This window comes from Propithecus coquereli, unplaced genomic scaffold (genome assembly GCF_000956105.1).
Source record: "Propithecus coquereli isolate 6110/MARCELLA unplaced genomic scaffold, Pcoq_1.0 Scaffold544, whole genome shotgun sequence".
NCBI classification, from domain to species: domain Eukaryota; kingdom Metazoa; phylum Chordata; class Mammalia; order Primates; family Indriidae; genus Propithecus; species Propithecus coquereli.
The window spans coordinates 773,984-791,661 of record NW_012151330.1 but is presented as its reverse complement, the minus strand read 5'-3'; the positions used below and the strand labels follow the sequence as shown (position 1 = coordinate 791,661).

Below are 17,678 nucleotides of genomic sequence, written 5' to 3'. Positions count from 1 at the left end.
TCAGTAACAGTGCTAGCTGGGAAGTCCTCAAATATTTAGAAATTTAAAACATCAAAGGAGACATCATAAAGGAAGTTAGAAAATAATTTGAATGAAAGTGAAAATGAAACGTCAACCTTTGTGAGGCATAGCTAAAGCGTTGTTCACAGGGAAGTTTATAGTATTAAATGCTAACCACAGAAAACAAAAAAACTCTAATCAATCTAATTTTAAAATCTGGAAGAGTAAAAATTCAGAGCAAGCAGAGTAAAGAAAACAATGAAAGTAGGAGCAGAAGTTCATGAAATTGAAAACAAAAACTGTAGAGAAAGTTAATGAAATTAAAAATTGGTCCTTTTTTTGAAAAGATCAAACAAACTGATAAACTTCTAGCCAGATCGAGGAAAAAAATAACATTAAACACTGTTAAAATGAACAAGCCCAGTGCGGTAGCTCATGTCTGTTAGGAGGGTCACTTAAGCCCAGGAGATGGAGGCTGCAGTGAGCTCTGATCACACCACTGCGCTCCAGCCTGGGCGACAGAGTAAGACCCTGTCTCTTACAGAAAAAAAAAATTGAAAACGAACAAAAATTGATTAGATAAGAATTCATCTATTTTTTTTTTCAGCATATTATGGGGGTACAGATGTTTAGGTTACGTATGTTGCCGTTGAAAAACGATGGTTAGATGCCACGAAGTAGGTGGCCATGCCTTAACCGTATGCGTGTTGTGCAGGCCCGAGAGCCTCTTCCATCCTTGTCAAGAGGAGTGCTAACCTTCTCTCCTTTCATACAACACTGAATTCATCTATTTTTAAAAGTACACTTTTTTTGGGGTAGAGACGGGAGCTCATTGTGTTATCCAAGCTGGTCTCAAACGCCTGTGCTCAGGTGATTCTCACACCTTGGCCTCCCAAAACGCTGGGATTACAGTTGTGAGCCACCACCTCTGGCCAATCATAGATAGTTGAAGATGATGACACAGAGGTGTCATTATTAATTTCAGTATTATCATTTCACATTCTTCTTGTTCAGTATGTCTTTGTATTAGGGAATTATTCAGAAGTGAGTTAGTTTGTCTCTTATAAGCTCCCAGTTCTTTACACAAAGCTCTTAGGGCTGGATGTGTTTGGAATTCACATTTTTTTAGGGCTTAGAAAGATAAAGTGGTGCCTATGCACAGTACTCATAGCAAAGCTTGTAATCAGGTACCTTAAAGCCTGTGATGAACACAAGACTGTTCACACTTGTCAACGAAAAAAAGACCAAACTCTGTAAAATAATTTTAAAGAGATTTACTCTGAGCCAAATTTGAGGACCATGACCTGGAGCCATGCCCAAGAGGCCTTGAGCAGTGGACTTGCTGTGGCTGGGTTATGGTTTGGTTTTATACATTTTGGGGAGACAGGGGTTACAGGTAAAGTCATAAATCAATACGTGGGAGGCATACATTGGTTTGGCCCGAAAAGGTGGGCCTTCTCGAAGTAGGGGGTGGCGCTTACAGGTTATAGGTGGGTTTAAAGATTCTTTGGCTTGTAATTGGTCAAAGACATGAAGCTTTGTCTAAAGCATTAGAATGTTTCAACATTAGGAGCTGCTTATCAGAGATAAGCCACTGGACATAGATTTGTTGTGTAAATTGAGGACCTGCAGGTTTGTCTTGCATACCCTTAGGCCTGTTAATGGGTTATAAAGGATGTCCCCAAGAAGGGAGGGGGGCATGATAAGGCATGTCTGACCTCCTTCCTCCTGGCAGGTAATTTAGTTTTAGGATATTCCTTTGGCCCACAAGGGGGTCCATTTAGTCAGCCAGTGGGGGGTGAGTCTTAACGTTTTATTTTAGTTCACACACTGAATACAACAATAGACTGCTTGATGCCCGTGTGTCTTTTCTGCTCTGGTTCTGGGATCTCAGGATTGTAATTGTTTTGTTTATTGAGTCTCGCTCTGTTGCCCAGGCTGGAGTGCAGTGGCATCATCGCAGCTCACTGCAACTTCAAACTTGTGGGCTCAAGCCATCTTCCAAACAGCTGGGTCCATGTCACCACATCTGGCTAATTTTTAAATTGTTTGTAGAGATGAGGTCCTGCTATGTTGCTCAGGCTGATAGGAACACCTGGCTTCAAAAGATCCTCTACCTTGGCCTCCCAAAGTGCTGGGGTTATAGGCATGGGCCTCTGCATCTGGCCGCAGAATGGTAGATTAATAATGGTGTAGCTTGTGTGTTTTTTTTCATCTTGGAGTTACGTTGATAGAGGAGAAATCATACCCAACAAGTGTACCTCTGCTTGATTTGAAATCCTCAAGAGGATCCAGTTTCCAGATTTTGAAAAATATGAAATAACAGTACCACACTGATACAAATAATAGTATTTGATACTTGAAACCTCAACATGTACTAGGTTATTTATGTACAAAGAGGTTAATCACATTAATGTTTAATATTGCTAAATTAACTCTATAGAGTCAAAACATATTCTCAGTTGATTTTATCAATAGCCTTGAGGCTGGGCACGGTGACTCCCGCCTGTAATCCTAGCACTCTGGTGGGGCCGAGGCAGGAGGATCCCTTGAGCTCAGGAGTCCGAGACCAGCCTGAGCAAGAGCAAGACCTGTCTCTACTAAAAATAGAAAAAAAATCAGCTGGGCAACTAAAAATAGAAAAAACTAGCTAGACGTGGTGGCGAAAACCTCTAGTCCCAGCTACTCTGGAGGCTGAGGCAGGAGGATCACTTGAGCCCAGGAGTTGGAGGTTGCTGTGAGCTAGGCTGACACCATGGCACTCTAGCCTGAGCAACAGAGTGAGACTCTGTCTCAAAAAAAAAAAGAGAGCCTTGAAAAGGTACCTAATCTTTCACACAGTAATTCCGTCTTTGGAACTCCCCTAGGGATTTTAACCAAATGCAGCCGTGAAACAGCCACAACTATGAAAATAGACTGCCCTACTGCTGGGCACTTGGCCAAGAACCGTGAAGCCACAGTCCCTGAGTGTGACTTGGCATTCGCTGCCCTCCTCTGCTCTGGGATGCAGCCCCAGAGAGCACAATCCAAATGTGTCCAGCCTGCATTTTCTGCTTCAGCTTTTCCTTCCTGAGCCTCAGATTGCCGTCCTGGCCATTCTTACGTATTTATAGGGTTTTACCCAAATCACACGGGCTCACATGAGACTACCCCTCCCCCCTTTTTTTGTTTTGAGATAGTCTCGCTCTGTCACCCAGGCTAGAGTGCCGTGGCGCCAGCCTCGCTCACAGCAACCTCCAATTCCTGGGCTCAAGTGAGCCTCCTGCCTCAGCCTCCCAAGTAGCTGGGACTACAGGATTGTGCCACCATGCTCGGCTAATTTTTCCTATTTTTAGTAGAGACAGGGTCTCGCTCTTGCTCAGACTGGTCTTAAACACGTGGGCTCAAGTGATCCTCCCGCCTCGGCCTCCCAGGGTGCTGAGATTACAGGCATGAGCCACCATGCCTGGACTAGCCTTTCTTGATTTTAGTTGAATTTGTATTGATAGTGTCCTCTCTCTGCCAGGCTTTCTTCACTGAACTGTAAGACTCATGTGGGTGGCTAACCATGGCTGTTTTTGTTGACTTGTGTCTTCAGTGTTTACCGTACTATTAATAACTTACATTTATAGACATTCAAAAGTATTTGTTGAATGAATGGGGCGTTCAGGGAATTTGACCCATAGGTGGCTTTAAAATAAAGCTAAGGTGTTAGGCAGTCTTCAAAGGTGAGCATTTGAGATGTAGCCAGAGACAACCCAAAGCGATGCCAGTGCTGGGAAGGAAGGGGTGTGGTGAGCGGCGCCAGTCCTTCCTCATGCAAAGTATGGTCTAGGAGCTTTGCAGTGTGCCAGTGTGCATGGCGGACCTGTCCACAGAATTCAGGGCACAGCAGGGCACATGCTTACAGCAGGTCACTGCCTAGCCAGAGCGACAGGGCCTAAAAGCCGTGCTGTTGGGTGGATTCATTTGGAGTCTTTTAAGAGTTTTGTTTACAATTTGGTTGGCTCATAAAATTGATGATAAATTTGTATTTATTCCTGTAAATCTGTGATTTGAATTTTATTTTAAATATAAATTTTGGCTAAAAACAGGTCTGTAAGTTATTTAATCTTTTTCTTGAAATTTATGTCTATATCTTCCCTTAATTCCTCCAATTTCCCTGACGGATTGCTCTCTACAAAGGTATAACAGAAAGATTCAGCAGGTACTCCTGCCACCCCTGGTCTTGGGATCTGTAGCGGGACCTGTTGAGGCCAGGCCTTGCTCAGAGTGGTCTTCCCTCCCGACAGCCTGGCAGGGCACTCTCACCCCCAGCCCCATGTGGATCCCAGGTGCCCGGTCTGCCAGGCTCCAGTAATCTAATACTGTCAGCCCTGGGAGCCTGAAGGTGCACCTCTCCCTCCCACTGAAACTTGTGCCTTTCGGAGGTACAGTAGCATCGTAAAACGTGGAACGTGGGCTTTGGTTGTATTAAATCCTCAGTTTCCCGATTTTCTTTAAGGGTGGTGCTACTTTAAGGGTGCTTCTTTAAGGGTGGTTTAGGGTCACATTATTGTGGGACCAGTAGTCTTGTTGTTAGTGCTGGGTTCTGTGGACTGGGTAGTCAGAAAAAGAGTCCACAGCTGGGCCTTGTTTTTAGCCAGAAGTGAGTCCAGACAGCTACACGGGTGGCCCCAGGTGAGGTGGAACATAGCGCGTTCAGCACCTTGCTTTCACTGTAACCGGGGCCCTGCGAGTCAGGGTTAGAGCCGCAGGGTGAGCTTGTCATTTGAAGTAGAGCAAGCTATGATGCGTTTTTTCTGACTAGTTTTGACGTGGAAAATACTTGGGAAGATTTATATTTAGAGGTGAGATAATTGTGACCATCACTTTTAATAAAAGAGTTCTCTACTGGGGCCTATGCTGCCCCTCGGGGGCCATCCGGTGATTGTTACAGCCGGGGAAGGGAAGGCCTGAGGCATCCAGAAGGCTGAGGCCAAGATGCTGCTGAGCATCCCCAGAAAGCCCGCCAGAGAACCATCCTGCCTAGGATGCCAGCTGTGCTGACGCCGAGACCCTGCTTTGAAACTTGATCTAGTGGGTGGCACCTTGGGTCTGTGCTCGGAGGGCCTTCTCAGAGTGCGGGTTTGTGAAGGTGGTGCTGGTTCTCATTCGCTGATTCACCCCTAGGCTCCCCGACTTCACACCCTTTTTTTTTTTCAGATCAAATTCTCATAACATAAAATTAAACCATTTTAAAATGAACAATGCAGTGGCAGTTGGTACATTCACAGCATTGTGCAACCTCCACTTCTGCCTCATTTCACCACATTGGCACCAGCCCAAAAGGAAACGCTGTGCCCGTTCGGCAGGTGCTCATTAGATACACAGGCGCACGCTCACACCCGTGCTCAGCCGCTGGCAGCCGCTGCGTCCTGTCTCTGTGGACTTGCCTGTTCTGGGTGTTCATACACGTGGGATCATACAGCATGTATGTGACCTTTTTGTCTGGCTTCTTTCACTTAGCGTGATGTTGGTAAGGTTCCTCCACGCAGTAGTGCGCGTCAGTGCCCGTTTGTCTCTGTGGCTGAATAATACTCCACTGTGTGCACACGCCCCGTTCTGTTTACCCAGCCGTGCATCGGTGGGCGTTCGGGCTGTTTCCGCCTTCTGGCTCCTGAGCGCTGCCCCCGTGAACGTAACGTGTAGAGGCGCCAAGTCCTGGTTTTCAATTCTTTGGGGTATATACCTGCGAGTGGAAGTGCTGGGCCACGCAGTATTTCTGCATTTAACTTTGAGGAACTGTCAGTTTTCCTTCCACACCCACTTGTACTGCCGAAAAAGTATGTCCTTGCTTGTACATAAGCAGCATTATTCCAGAATTCTTTAATGAACTACTTGGTTAAGTAAATGACTTAGAGTCCGCAATTCAAATGGGAGATGGTTCAGCTTCTCAGCACCTCTCCGGACCCCAGGCTAGGTGTGTGCCCAGAGTTTGTCGGCTCACAGATACAGAATTAACAGGCAGGTGGTAGCCATGAAACTTCCAAGTGGTCTTTTTACATACACAGTTTAATTTGGGGAGGAAGATTACAGAAGCATGTTTAAATGTTTTGAAACTTAATTTCTGGGAAGGTACAAGCAGATATTTCAGGAGAAATCTGGAATTTAACGTATCTTGTTCCAGTTGAGGTGTGTCTAGAGCCGGGAGCCTCCCCTGAGATCACTGTCAGCATTCCAGACGCTTCCTGAACCCCAGGGCAGGACCTGGGTGGGACATGGCAGCAGGAAGGGTTGGGGGGCGGTGATTAGAAGTGTCCTGTGTAGACTCAGCAGGACTCAGGACACAGTGAGCCAGTGGCTTCTTTGGGATTCGGTTGAAGTCCTCTCCATTCACCTGCCAAATGGGGAAGTCTAGGTTAGATTAATCCTAAGAAGTTACTGAATTGCAGTGTTTTTTCATTGTTACTGTAATTTTTCTAGTAATAGTATTCTAACCCTACACCCCATGCTTTTCAGTTTAATTCAAAGTATTTTCCCTGGGGCATTTCTAAGGATTCTTAAAAAAGAAATTGAAATCATACTTGTTTTTTTCATGCTGAAAAACAAAATACAAAAGTACTAAGTAAAGCACTTCTGGGGAAGAAATAGTAATAGGGAAGGGATAGACTTATATGTGCTTTTGCTTAAAATGTTAACTACTAGCAAAATGGGATATTTTCTTCACAACCTGAATGCAATGCAAACAGCCTTTTCTGTGTGTTACAGACACATTTACATGTATTGGACAACAGACCAGAAGCACTTCTGAATTGAGGTAATTTTGATGTAATTGATCCTTACCAGTTTTTACAGTACAATATATAAATTTTTTCAGTTTGTTTTTTTAATGACCTGGTTTTTGTTACAGTTTTGCTGTCTCTTTTAAGCCCAAAGTTGGTTTTCAGAACAAATCGATCCTCAGAAGGGTGCTTTCTTACAAAGCTTCCGTTTAAATGTTTAGCAAGAAGCTTAAAGTCCCAAGTGATTATTTTTTTTTCTTTCTTTTTTTTATTGGAACAGTCTCACTCTGTTGCCCAGGCTGGAGTGCAGTGGTGTCATCATAGCTCACTGCAGTCCCAAAGTCTTGACCTCAAGCGATCCTCCTGCCTCAGCCTCGCAGAGTGCTGGGATTACAGGCATGAACCACCGCCCAGCCCCAAGTGATCATGATCTATGTTCTGGACAAGAGCGGCATTTCCAACTTTTTTTCGTTAGAAAGCCGGAGAGTCCTTTTTTCAAATCAAATCTTAAATGAAATACCAATATATGCTATAGACAAAAGGGGTACATGATTCGAGGAAAAAAAATTCCTGTACGTTTGTATAAAGTGGAAGTGACAAAGCAAATGTCCCAGTGTCAGTGGTTGGTGAATCTGGGGAAGGGTGTGCAGTTGTTTTTTATTATTCTTGCAAGTCTGAAGTTCGAAATAACTTGAAAGCAAAATTAAATTGAGCAGTTAGGTTCTGGAACAAATGCAGAAGGTAAACTTGACACCACGTGCAAAAATGAACTCACAGTGGACTATAGACCTAAATATAAATCTTTAGTTAGAAGAACTTCAAAAAGAAAACATAGAAAATTGTTGAGATTTTGAATTAAGCAAAATTTTTTAGATGTGACATCAAAGAGACAATCTGTAAAAGAAAACATTTATAAATTGGACTTTATCAAAATTAAAAACTTGTGCTCCTTGACAGGCAAGCTGTAGATTGGCAGGAAATATTTGCAAATCATGTCTTTTAGATGACTTATATCCAAAATATGTAAAGAACTCTTAAATTCTTAGAACTCGGTATTAAGAAAACAAGTCACTCAGTTTAAAATGCAGGGGGAAGTGACTTGAGCAGACACTTTGCCAGAGAACACACAGAGGCAGCAGGTGAGCGTGTGGGAAGATGGTCAGAATCTCCGTCAGGGAAGTGCCGTCACTCTCCTGTGTCACTCTCCTGTTAGGAAGACCAGAGGGCCACGCAGCGGCGGCGGGGGTGAGGAACTGGAACCTGCCTGCACTGCCGATAGAAATGGTGGGAATGTGAAAAGACACAACCGTTGTGAAAGCAATTTGGCATTTTCCTAAAACGCACACTGCAGTGTGATCTAGCCCTTCCACTCCTAGGTGTCCCTCCAAGAGGAGTGAAGGCAGATGTCCACATAGAGACCTGGACATGCAACAGCAGGGCTGCATCTCAGAATAATCGTGCTGAGGGAAGCTGACCTGTTAGAAAGTCACACTGTGTGTCTCCATGCATGTATGTTTCTAGAAAACAGAAGCCAACCTGTAGTGATCAGAAGCAGATCAGTGCTTGCCCGGGGCTGGGCGGGCTGGAGGGAGGGACGGCGCAAGCACATGGAACTGGGGCGGGTGGACAGATTGACTGTCTGAGTTGTGAGGAGGGTTTCACGGGTGCACGCTGCTGTCGAAACATCAGATTGCACACATTTATTGTACGTCACATCTTAAGAAAGGTGTTTAAAAACTACACAAGCGGCTGTGAACGGGCCTGCCCCACTGACTCTGGGTGGAAAGCGCGGCAGGGCGGAGGAGGGAAGGTCGTTTTCTAACCATTGCTTAAATTGTTTCAGCTTAAAAATTTCATAACTGCTTTCATAACAGGTCATATTTAGTGAGTGTCTACTGTGTGTCAGTCACGGTTCTGTGGCTTGAATCCTCGTAGCACTAGCAGGGGGACGGCCACGTCCCCACTTTCTACCTGGCGATAAGAAAGCATTGGGATTCGAATCTTGAGCTTGTGACTGTCCAACCACAAAATGTCACCCTGCCTCCAGTCAGCAGGGTTATTAGATACCAGTGATCCTGCTTAGGTGGGCTGGACATGAAAATGCCGATAAAAACACTATTTTGGGGGGGAAATAGTGTTCATTATAGTTTACAGGGAGCAAATGTGAAAACAAAGGTTATTTCTACATATTGGAGTGCAAATGGCATGGTAGGCGGCAGAGTCTTCCCCAAAACTAGAGGATTTACAGGCCCCTATAAAAAAGGTGCTTGGGGCCAGGCACAGTGGCTCACGCCTATAATCCCAGCACTTCGGAAGGCCTGGACAGGAGGCTCACTTGGGCCCAGGGGTTTGAGCTGTGATGACGCCACTGCACACTGTCCCAGGCAACCGAGTGAGACCCTGTCTCATCAAAAAAAGGGGGGGAAGAAAAGGTGCTTTGAGTGTAGCTTCCTGTTGTGTGTGCTACATGATTTCAGCTTTTCCACCACCTTTCCCTGTTAGATCTTCCTCCTGGGTGAGTGCTGTTCACTTCATAAGACTCCGTCAATTATGTATAGTTTGGCTCTGAAATAATTCAAATAGGACTTCCTGTTTGGACTCAACGTGTTTGAAGGTGGTGTATTTATTAAGCAAATTTTGATTGCCTAGGTTTTGTGCCCAACCCTGAAAGCAGAATGAGGCCACAGGCTACAAGTTTAGAAGAGGGGGAGCACCTGGAAGCACAGATGACTTTTCACGATGCAGGAGACCTACGGCCTCAGGAGAAAGGGTCAGCGGCCCTTTCCTGTGATGCCCGAGTGGAGAGGGAGGGTGGCGAGCGCCCGCTGGCTCACGCCCACTCCCTGAGCGGTCCCTTTCTGAGTGCATCCTGCCCTCATGCTGTAGTTCTTGTGGTCCCCCCTTTGGCAGCGTTGGGTGGGGGGCGAGTTGACGCGTTACTGATGTGCGGGAGGTGGCACCGGGGAGTCTCTTAACTCCCTTAGTCCACAGATTCCCCCTCCACCTCGTCCTCTCTTTTTTCCCCTTGAAGTTCATTTGTCGAAGACAAACCAGCCAACCAGCCTTGGTTGCTTGTCCTGGGGGTTTCTCAGGGCCGGCGGCAGGTTGCCATCTCCTTCTCGCGGGGTTGAACGTGCTGCTGTGTTCCGTACTTCCCGAGGGTTGGTCGGATTCACTTTCTCGGGAGGTTACTTCTCAGGCACTGGCGAGCCTGAAGGTATGATTTTGACAGTTGCTGCCGTCATGGAAAATAGCATCTCAAGCCAGGGCACAGAGTGTTCTTTTCACCCACTTGACTTCTGCTCCACCGCCAGCCGCTGCATGAGGTAGCATCTGACAACCGTGCAAAGTGGCACCCCTCCCCTGCCCTCTCTGGCATGCTTCACCCTCCGAAGCTCCCACATGGTTTACCTGTTTGTCACCTGTCTCCCTCAAACTAGAGTCCCACCTGTGCGGCCTTGCTCGCCGCTGCTGAGGCTCAGACAGTGCCTGACGTGGAGAAGGCTCTGGATTCGTCGTGTGGGTGGAGTACGCGGTGCCGTCGCTGTGCACCTACTGTGGCAACAGTGTCCTCTGCTGTTGTGGTGTTTCTGTCCTGCCGCCCGTTACTGCCCGCAGGACTGCGAAGAGCAATCTGCAAAGGAAGAGGGCCTGAGTGCTTCGCTACCCTTTGGATTTGCACTGTCTTAATTTTGGAGATTAACCTGGACTTGGGAATGAAAGAAAAGTCGAAAAGCTGATGAAATTGGTTTAAATTCCTCATGCAAACTCTTTTCTCTCAAAATGCTTTTTAATCTTGGAGGTGAGCTGTGATGCCGTGTGGCCGATCCAGATTCCTGTCCTGGTGTAAGACAGTGGTGTCAGTCAGTGGGGCCGATTTTGACTTAGGAAGTTTCAGAGATGCTGCCACTGCCCCGTGCAGTGCCGCACAGAAGGCCCAAGGTGAGCCGACCGGCTGGTGACCAGGTGACTCAGGAGTGCCCTGCTGCTCGATGGGGAGACCACGGGTGTGTGTTCTGGGGACCGTGGTGCCCATCGTCCTTGAGGTTGCATGTTGAAAGGGACATCTGATAGTTTAATCACTGTAAGGCTGACAGAGCAATTTCAGGTTGGTGGTCTCATTTAACCTCCATTTTAACTGTGTGATGTAGGTAACACCAGTCCTGTTTCGTAGTGAGCAGACCAGGTTGGAAAGTGAATTGGTGAAAGTCATTTCCTTTCTGTGTTGCAGAACCAGAACTTGAAGTTACTTTTCCATGCCTGCACCCCATTTTTCCCTGAGCGGAATCGCAGCCTGTGTGTGGTTGTTGGTGACTGTGTGACAGCCATGGGCTCCAGGGCACCACTGAAGTGCCCTGCAGACTCCACGGGATCTGGGTGCGAGTTCGGGGGGCTGCTGCCTTCGTTCGAACCCAAGGAATACGTCTCGCTGCGGTGCGAAGTATTCTGATTTAAAAATCATGGTGACACTTGACTCACAAAGATGTCGCATCTAAAGTAGGGGCAGATCACTTAACATACTTGCTTTTAAGTTATTTAGATTTCTGTGAGAAGTGTTTTCAAAACGGAAGCTCCAAAGAATAGCCCGTGGCAGATGTGGGTCATGAAGGACAGACCTGAGACCTCAGCAGGTCCCGTCTTAGTGGATTAGGCCGTAAGTGCCGGAGTCAGCACTGCCCCAGCTTAGCTATGACATTGGCACTGAGAAGAGAAGTAGCCAGGCCAGGCAAACCTGATGGTGGGGTTTTCTAGAACGTTTGGGGGGACTAAGGATAGTGAAGAGAAAAGCAAAAGCAATTAAATGTAAGTAAGACTTTTACAATATATTCATTTTTTTAATTTATAAAGGAAACTTCATTACCAGTGTTTGGAAAATGAATAGAAAAACATGACAAATAATTCTAGTAAAAATGCTATTAGTCTTTTTAAATGTCTTTTTTAAGTATTTTTGTTCTTCTAAAACAGCAAAAAATTAGTACATGTAAATTTGTTTTTCATTTAGTATATAATAAACATTTTTCCAAATTATTACAGTATCTTCAGCATTCTTGGTGATATAGTCTATCTAGTAACTTTAAAGTATAACATTGACTATTTTTTTAACCAAAAAATACAGTGGAAAAAATTTTAAATCCTCCTTGGTTCCAGAGCCCAGATAACCTCTGTTAACTTTTGGGGAGCAGGGGTGGTAGATGAGCTATGTGTAAAGGATAATGGGGACAATAAAAGCTGCCCCCATATTCCTCTTTCTCCAGAAACAACAACTGTTAAGACCTCGTGTTTCTAGAAAAGGGGGCGCTTGCACTGGCGTTGATGTCTGTCCCCCTTGTGTGTGCAGAAGCGTCACTCTTGGTGCGCTGTCCCGTCCCTGTTTGTCTCACTCGCTGTCTCCACAGGGGAGGTGGACTGAAGAGCAGCCAGGGAGGACGTCAGTTGAGTGTGTGCGTCCCTCTGCTTGCCCCGCACACCCGCCGTCCTGAGGGAGTGTTAGGGTGAGGTGGTCCCGTCCCTCCCCGCCTCCCATCAGGCCAGTCCACTGTCCCGCAGCACAGGGCGCCTGGGGCCATGTTCTCTGGTGTGCGCCCACATTGCAGAAAGATGGTCCTGATCAGTATCAGTCCCATCTATAGCAAACTTTCTAGATTTGATTTTAGAAAATACACCTTGAACATGGAGACTACAGAATGTAATTAAAAAAAAATTTTAAATGCCTGACAATAGATTTCTTTTATCATTAGTCTATGTATAGATTAAAGAGTGTCTTACAGGAGACTTACTGCTAATAGAAATAGAAATGTGCCCCACCCCCAGTCCCCTTTTAAAATTAGAGACAGGGTCTCTTACTATATTGCCCAGGGTGGGCTCAAACTCCTAGGCCCAAGGGATCTTTCTGCCTCAGCCTTGCAAGTAGCTGGGACTACAGCATGAGCCACTGCGCCTGGCACAGTCCTTAGAATTCATATGTGAAAACTAGCGAAAGAATTAACCAGCCTTATCCCATTAGAATAAACTGTCCTCAGGGTATGACTTTGTGTACATCTAATTTTGGTGACGTTTCATTTGTGCAGGGAGGCCTGAGGTATTCTCCCTTAGTGAAACTGTCCCCATGATTCAAAACATCCACTTCAAGTAATACCTTTAGAAACAACTATTTGGTCAGAAATTTTTCTAAAACTGTGTTGCCACACACTCTGCCTTGCCAGACAGCGGGACTGCAGGCCCTGCCCTCTGCCGCCTCCTGGTCCCGATGCCTGGTCTGCACGCTCCTGAGCCTCAGCTGCGTGTCAGCGTCAGCCCTTCTCGGTGTTTTGTGGACTTCGTTTAAGGTCAATGCGAATGAGTTCGAGATGACTCTTGTCTTTCCCAGGAGTTTCACAGTCGACTGATGGTGTAGCCTGAGGTCTCCAGAACTTAAAAAGCTCAGTGGAGCAGCCCACAGCATTGTATTAGCTGTAATATGTTGTGTAGACCTGCTGGTGGGTGCAGTGAGGGCCAGGACCCAGCTGGGGGGATCTCCCACCACCCGTACCAGGAACTCACACACTTTTTACATATGCTTTCTGTGAGGAGAGATTCTTTTGTTGTCATCAATAAATAGGTATCATATCTATAACTAGGTCATGTCATGATGATTTTTGAATGCTTTTGTGCAGAACAGGAAGTGTAGGAATTTCACCAACTAAGCTTTTTGGACCATCCAGCTCATTCCCCTAGGTGGGTTTCATTCTTAAGAAAATACACAACTGGGCCGGGCTCGGTGGCTCACGCCTGTAATCCTAGCTCTCTGGGAGGCCGAGGCGGGCGGATTGTTTGAGCTCAGGAGTTCAAAACCAGCCTGAGCAAGAGCGAGACCCCGTCTCTACTAAAATTAGAAAGAAATTAATCGGACAACTAAAAATATATAGAAAAAATTAGCCGGGCATGGTGGCACATGCCTGTAGTCCCAGCTACTCGGGAGGCTGAGGCAGAAAGATCGCTTGAGCCCAGGAGTTTGAGGTTGCTGTGAGCTAGGATGATGCCATGGCACTCACTCTAGCCCGGGCAACACAGTAAGACTCTGTCTCAAAAAAAAAAAAAAGAAACCACACAACTGTCAATTGAATTTCGATGCATATAATATTAACCCTATGACTTCTATGCAACGTTACAATAGTAAAAGTGATTAAAATTGTCAGTAATTGTATCGTCAGCTCTGTGGTACTTTGGTCATATTTACGATTAACAGCCAAGATCTTGGTCAGAAATGCAAACTCCATTTATGACACTATCTTTGGAAAGTAAGCCTCTTGTTTAACAGGATGATTTCACTGTGACTCTGATGTCAGGAATCCTGTCTGCTGTGACTAGGTGGGTGTGCAGGAGGCTTGCACGGAGCCTAATTTAGCCCATCCGGGTAAGGATCAAGGTGTCGTTTCTGAACCTGCTGGGATCCCAGGGCCTCTCTTGGTGGGAGAGCAGGTTGTACATGAACCCAACTGCTGGATACCACCCCGTGGGCTTTTTTAGGATTGCAGTGTGATTGTCGTGACATCTTCGGACCAGTCCTGGATCATGGTCACTAACAGGCTTCGAGAGGATGGGCTGCCCCATTGCCACTGTCTCCGTTTCCTAAAGTAACTGCCTCTGCGTCTTTGTGTGGTAGCTATTCTGAAGTCAGTCTGTTCTTGGGTTTGTAGGGAGACCCAGATTCTTTAATGAAAAATGCTGCTTAGCAGATTTTTCTTTCTTTCTCCCCCTTCCCCCCTTTTTTGTAGAATCGGAGTCTTTCTATATTGGCCATGCTGGTCTCGAATTTTGGACTCAAGCAATCCTTCCACCTTGGCCTTCCAAAATGGTGGGAGTATAGGCATGAGCCACCTCACCCATCCAGATTTTTCTTTTCTTTTTTTCAGAGAACAGGGTCTTTCTCTGTTGCCCAGGCTAGAGCACAGTGGTGTCCTCATAGCTCACTGCAACCTCAAACTGCTGGACTAAAGTGATCCCCCTGCCTCAGCTGGGACTATAGGCATGCACCACCACATCCAGCTGATTTTTCTGTTTTTTCGTAGAAACATGGTCTAGCTCTGTTGCTCAGGCTGGTCTCAAACTCCTAGCCTCAAGCGATCCTTCCACTCCGGCTTCCCAAAGTGCCAGGGTTAGAGGTATGAGCCACAGTGCCTGGCCAGATTTTTCTTTTTTTAATCTACCACATTTTCAGTACTATATTAGACATTGTCATATTATACAAAGCCAGTAAATGACTGTGATGATATTTTATGAACCTGGCCCCAGGCGGGCATTTTATACGTTGTAATGAATGCTAAAGAAAAGCATCGATTTATAATGAAACTATAGCTCTCAAATTTTCAATTTGCTTTTCTCACCTGCTTCGTTAAATGACTGAACAATTTACTAATTTTTTGTGCCTGTTTTTTTTCAGATCTCAGTTCTTGGAGGTGAAGTTGAAGAGCACTAAGATCAGAAGATGAGTGAACTTGACCAATTACGGCAGGAGGCCGAACAACTGAAAAACCAAATTAGAGTATGTAGTTGTATACATGTTTCGTTTTGGGTTTTTTAATTTTTATTTTTTGTAGAGACACAGTCTCCCTGTGTTTCCCAGGCTGATCCTGAACTGGCCTCGAGCGGTCTTCGACTTTCCAAAGCGCTAGGTTTGCAGGCTTGAGTCGCTGTGCCTGGCCATTTTTTCCTTTTCTTTTTTCTTTTCTTTTCTGTTTTGTTTTATGAATCATTTGAGTTTCAGGTCAGATGTTGTCTGATTTAGGAAAGATAGAGTACAGAATGACTTACCCAGTGTTTTAGATTGAAATTAAATCTTAGTTGACCCAGTATGTACTAATTACAGATTCAGATACTTGGCCTGGTACATTGTTTTCAGGGTATTGTTTTCCATATATTATAATTTGTTATTTGAGTGTACATAAAACGTCTCCATAGAATTCATGGATGTCTTTTTGAACTCTTTATCTTAACTTTGGGAATTAGCTTTGTGATACCCTTGGCCACTGTATCAGACTGGTATCTGCTTCCCTCCCCTGAATATTGGGACTATTAAGTTGAGGGCAGAAAACTTATTTAAAAATTAGGATATTAACAATAATAGGGCCGGGTGTGGGGGCTCACACCTGTAATCCTAGCACTCTGGGAGGCCCAAGTGGGAGGATTGCTTTAGGTCAGGAGTTTGAGACCATCCTCAGCAAGAGCGAGACCCCATCTCTACTAAAAATAGGAAGAAATTAGCTGGGCAACTAAAAATTAAAAAAAAAAATTAGCCGAGTGTGGTGGTGCATGCCTGTAGTCCCAGCTACTTGGGAGGCTGAGGAAGAAGGATCGCTTGAGCCCAGGAGTTGGAGGCTGCAGTGAGCTATTATGATACCACTGCACTCTACCTGGGGTGACAGAGCAAGACTATGTATGTCTCAAAAAAAAACAAAAAGAAACCAATAATAGTAAAAAAGTATTTTATGTGTGCCTGATGTATTTTTTCTTAATTTTGAAAGGGGCGTTCCTTAGGGATGATGACTGGAATCTACTCCTTTTGGTAGACTACTAGATAGAGCAGATATATCTGATTAAAGATACAAACAACTGTGTGTAATTAACTGCACTGTACAAAGAATATCTTTCACAGAATTCTAAAACATTAAGTTCTAATCTACAACTGATATACAGTGTTAAATTGCAGAGTCCACGAGCTTTTTAAAAAGGGAGGAGTGGTAGATCTACAAGGAATTAATTCTGTTCCCCTAACTTTCATGAAGGCAGTGCTTTTAGTAAATGCCTTATGGAGAAACTTTTTAGTACGTGTTTCTGTTCTTAAACTGTTGATTTCATATGAAGAGTGAGATAGGGGTGGACTCACCAGAAAAAGCCCAGAGTCTTCTGTGTTTATAGGTTTAGTCTGTTTGATGAATGAGCTTTCTCTGAAATTTGTTTTCACCCATCAAGCTTCAGCTGTTCTTCAGAGCATCACAGGAAGCTGACAGTATTGAAAGAGCTGCTGACTGAAACATGGCATGCCTTAAAATACGCAGACTAGCTGATGGAGTAAGGAAAACTCCGCACAATGACAAAATGTGCGGATGCAGTTTTGTTATTGTTGTTTTTAAAGAGGGTGGTCTCACTCTGTCACCCAAGCTAGAGTGCAGTGGCGTGATTATAGCTCATTGCAATCTTGAACTCCTGGGCCTAAGTGATCCTCCTGCCTCAGCCTCCCGAGTAGCTGGACTACAGGCTCACACCACTGTGCCTGGGTAATTTTTAAAAGTGTTTTGTGGAGATGAGATCTCGCTATGTTGCCCAGGCTGGTTTTGAACTCCTGGCCTCAAGCGATCCACCTGCCCTGACCTCCCAGAGTGTTGGGATTATTGGCATGAGCCAGCTGTGCCTGGCTGAAACTTCTTTGTAAAGTGGGGCGCCAGCCCATGAAAGTGAGCTTGATTCATTTGTGTGACAGGCCAGGCGCCTCGGTCACCTGGTGTAAAACATTGTTTAGCAACTTGGAGCTGAGCAGGGCGTAAGCTTTAACTTGGGGTGAAGCTGCTTGTGCGTTGCTGTGTTGACAGACATCCACAGGGAAGAGAAATCGAGTTACGATTTGGACATGTCCATCTCTGCTTAATGTGGACCAGTACACATGTCCGCAGGACCCCATTGGCAATTAATCTAAAAGATGTTAGATGTTTGTTAAGCAGTTACGGAGCTTGTTTCCATTAGAAAGCTTCTTCCTGCACTCTAAAAAGTTGAAGGTGTCTGTTCTGAGGAGTGCTGCGTTCATTTATATAAGCAGTTATTAGCTAAAATGAAGATAATCGAAGTTATCTGTGCTTATTTTTTTTTACAATAATTTCCCCTTCTGTTTAACAATAATGTCGCCACATAGTGTGTTACGCAGTACATTTAGAAACCCATTTTGTCCGGGCGCTTTGGCTCACG

The 17,678-nt window shown here is 45.3% G+C and overlaps 1 protein-coding gene across 1 annotated transcript in view; it reads left to right on the top strand.

The window, feature by feature from the left end:
- GNB1 (guanine nucleotide binding protein (G protein), beta polypeptide 1) overlaps positions 1-17,678 on the top strand; it is a 108,242-nt gene that overhangs the window by 38,298 nt on the left and 52,266 nt on the right. The window contains exons 2-3 of the mRNA XM_012657480.1: positions 6,730-6,778; positions 15,163-15,282. Coding sequence (XP_012512934.1) covers positions 15,208-15,282 — 75 coding nt within the window. The 5' untranslated portion in view covers positions 6,730-6,778; positions 15,163-15,207. The remainder of the gene's footprint in view (positions 1-6,729; positions 6,779-15,162; positions 15,283-17,678) is intronic.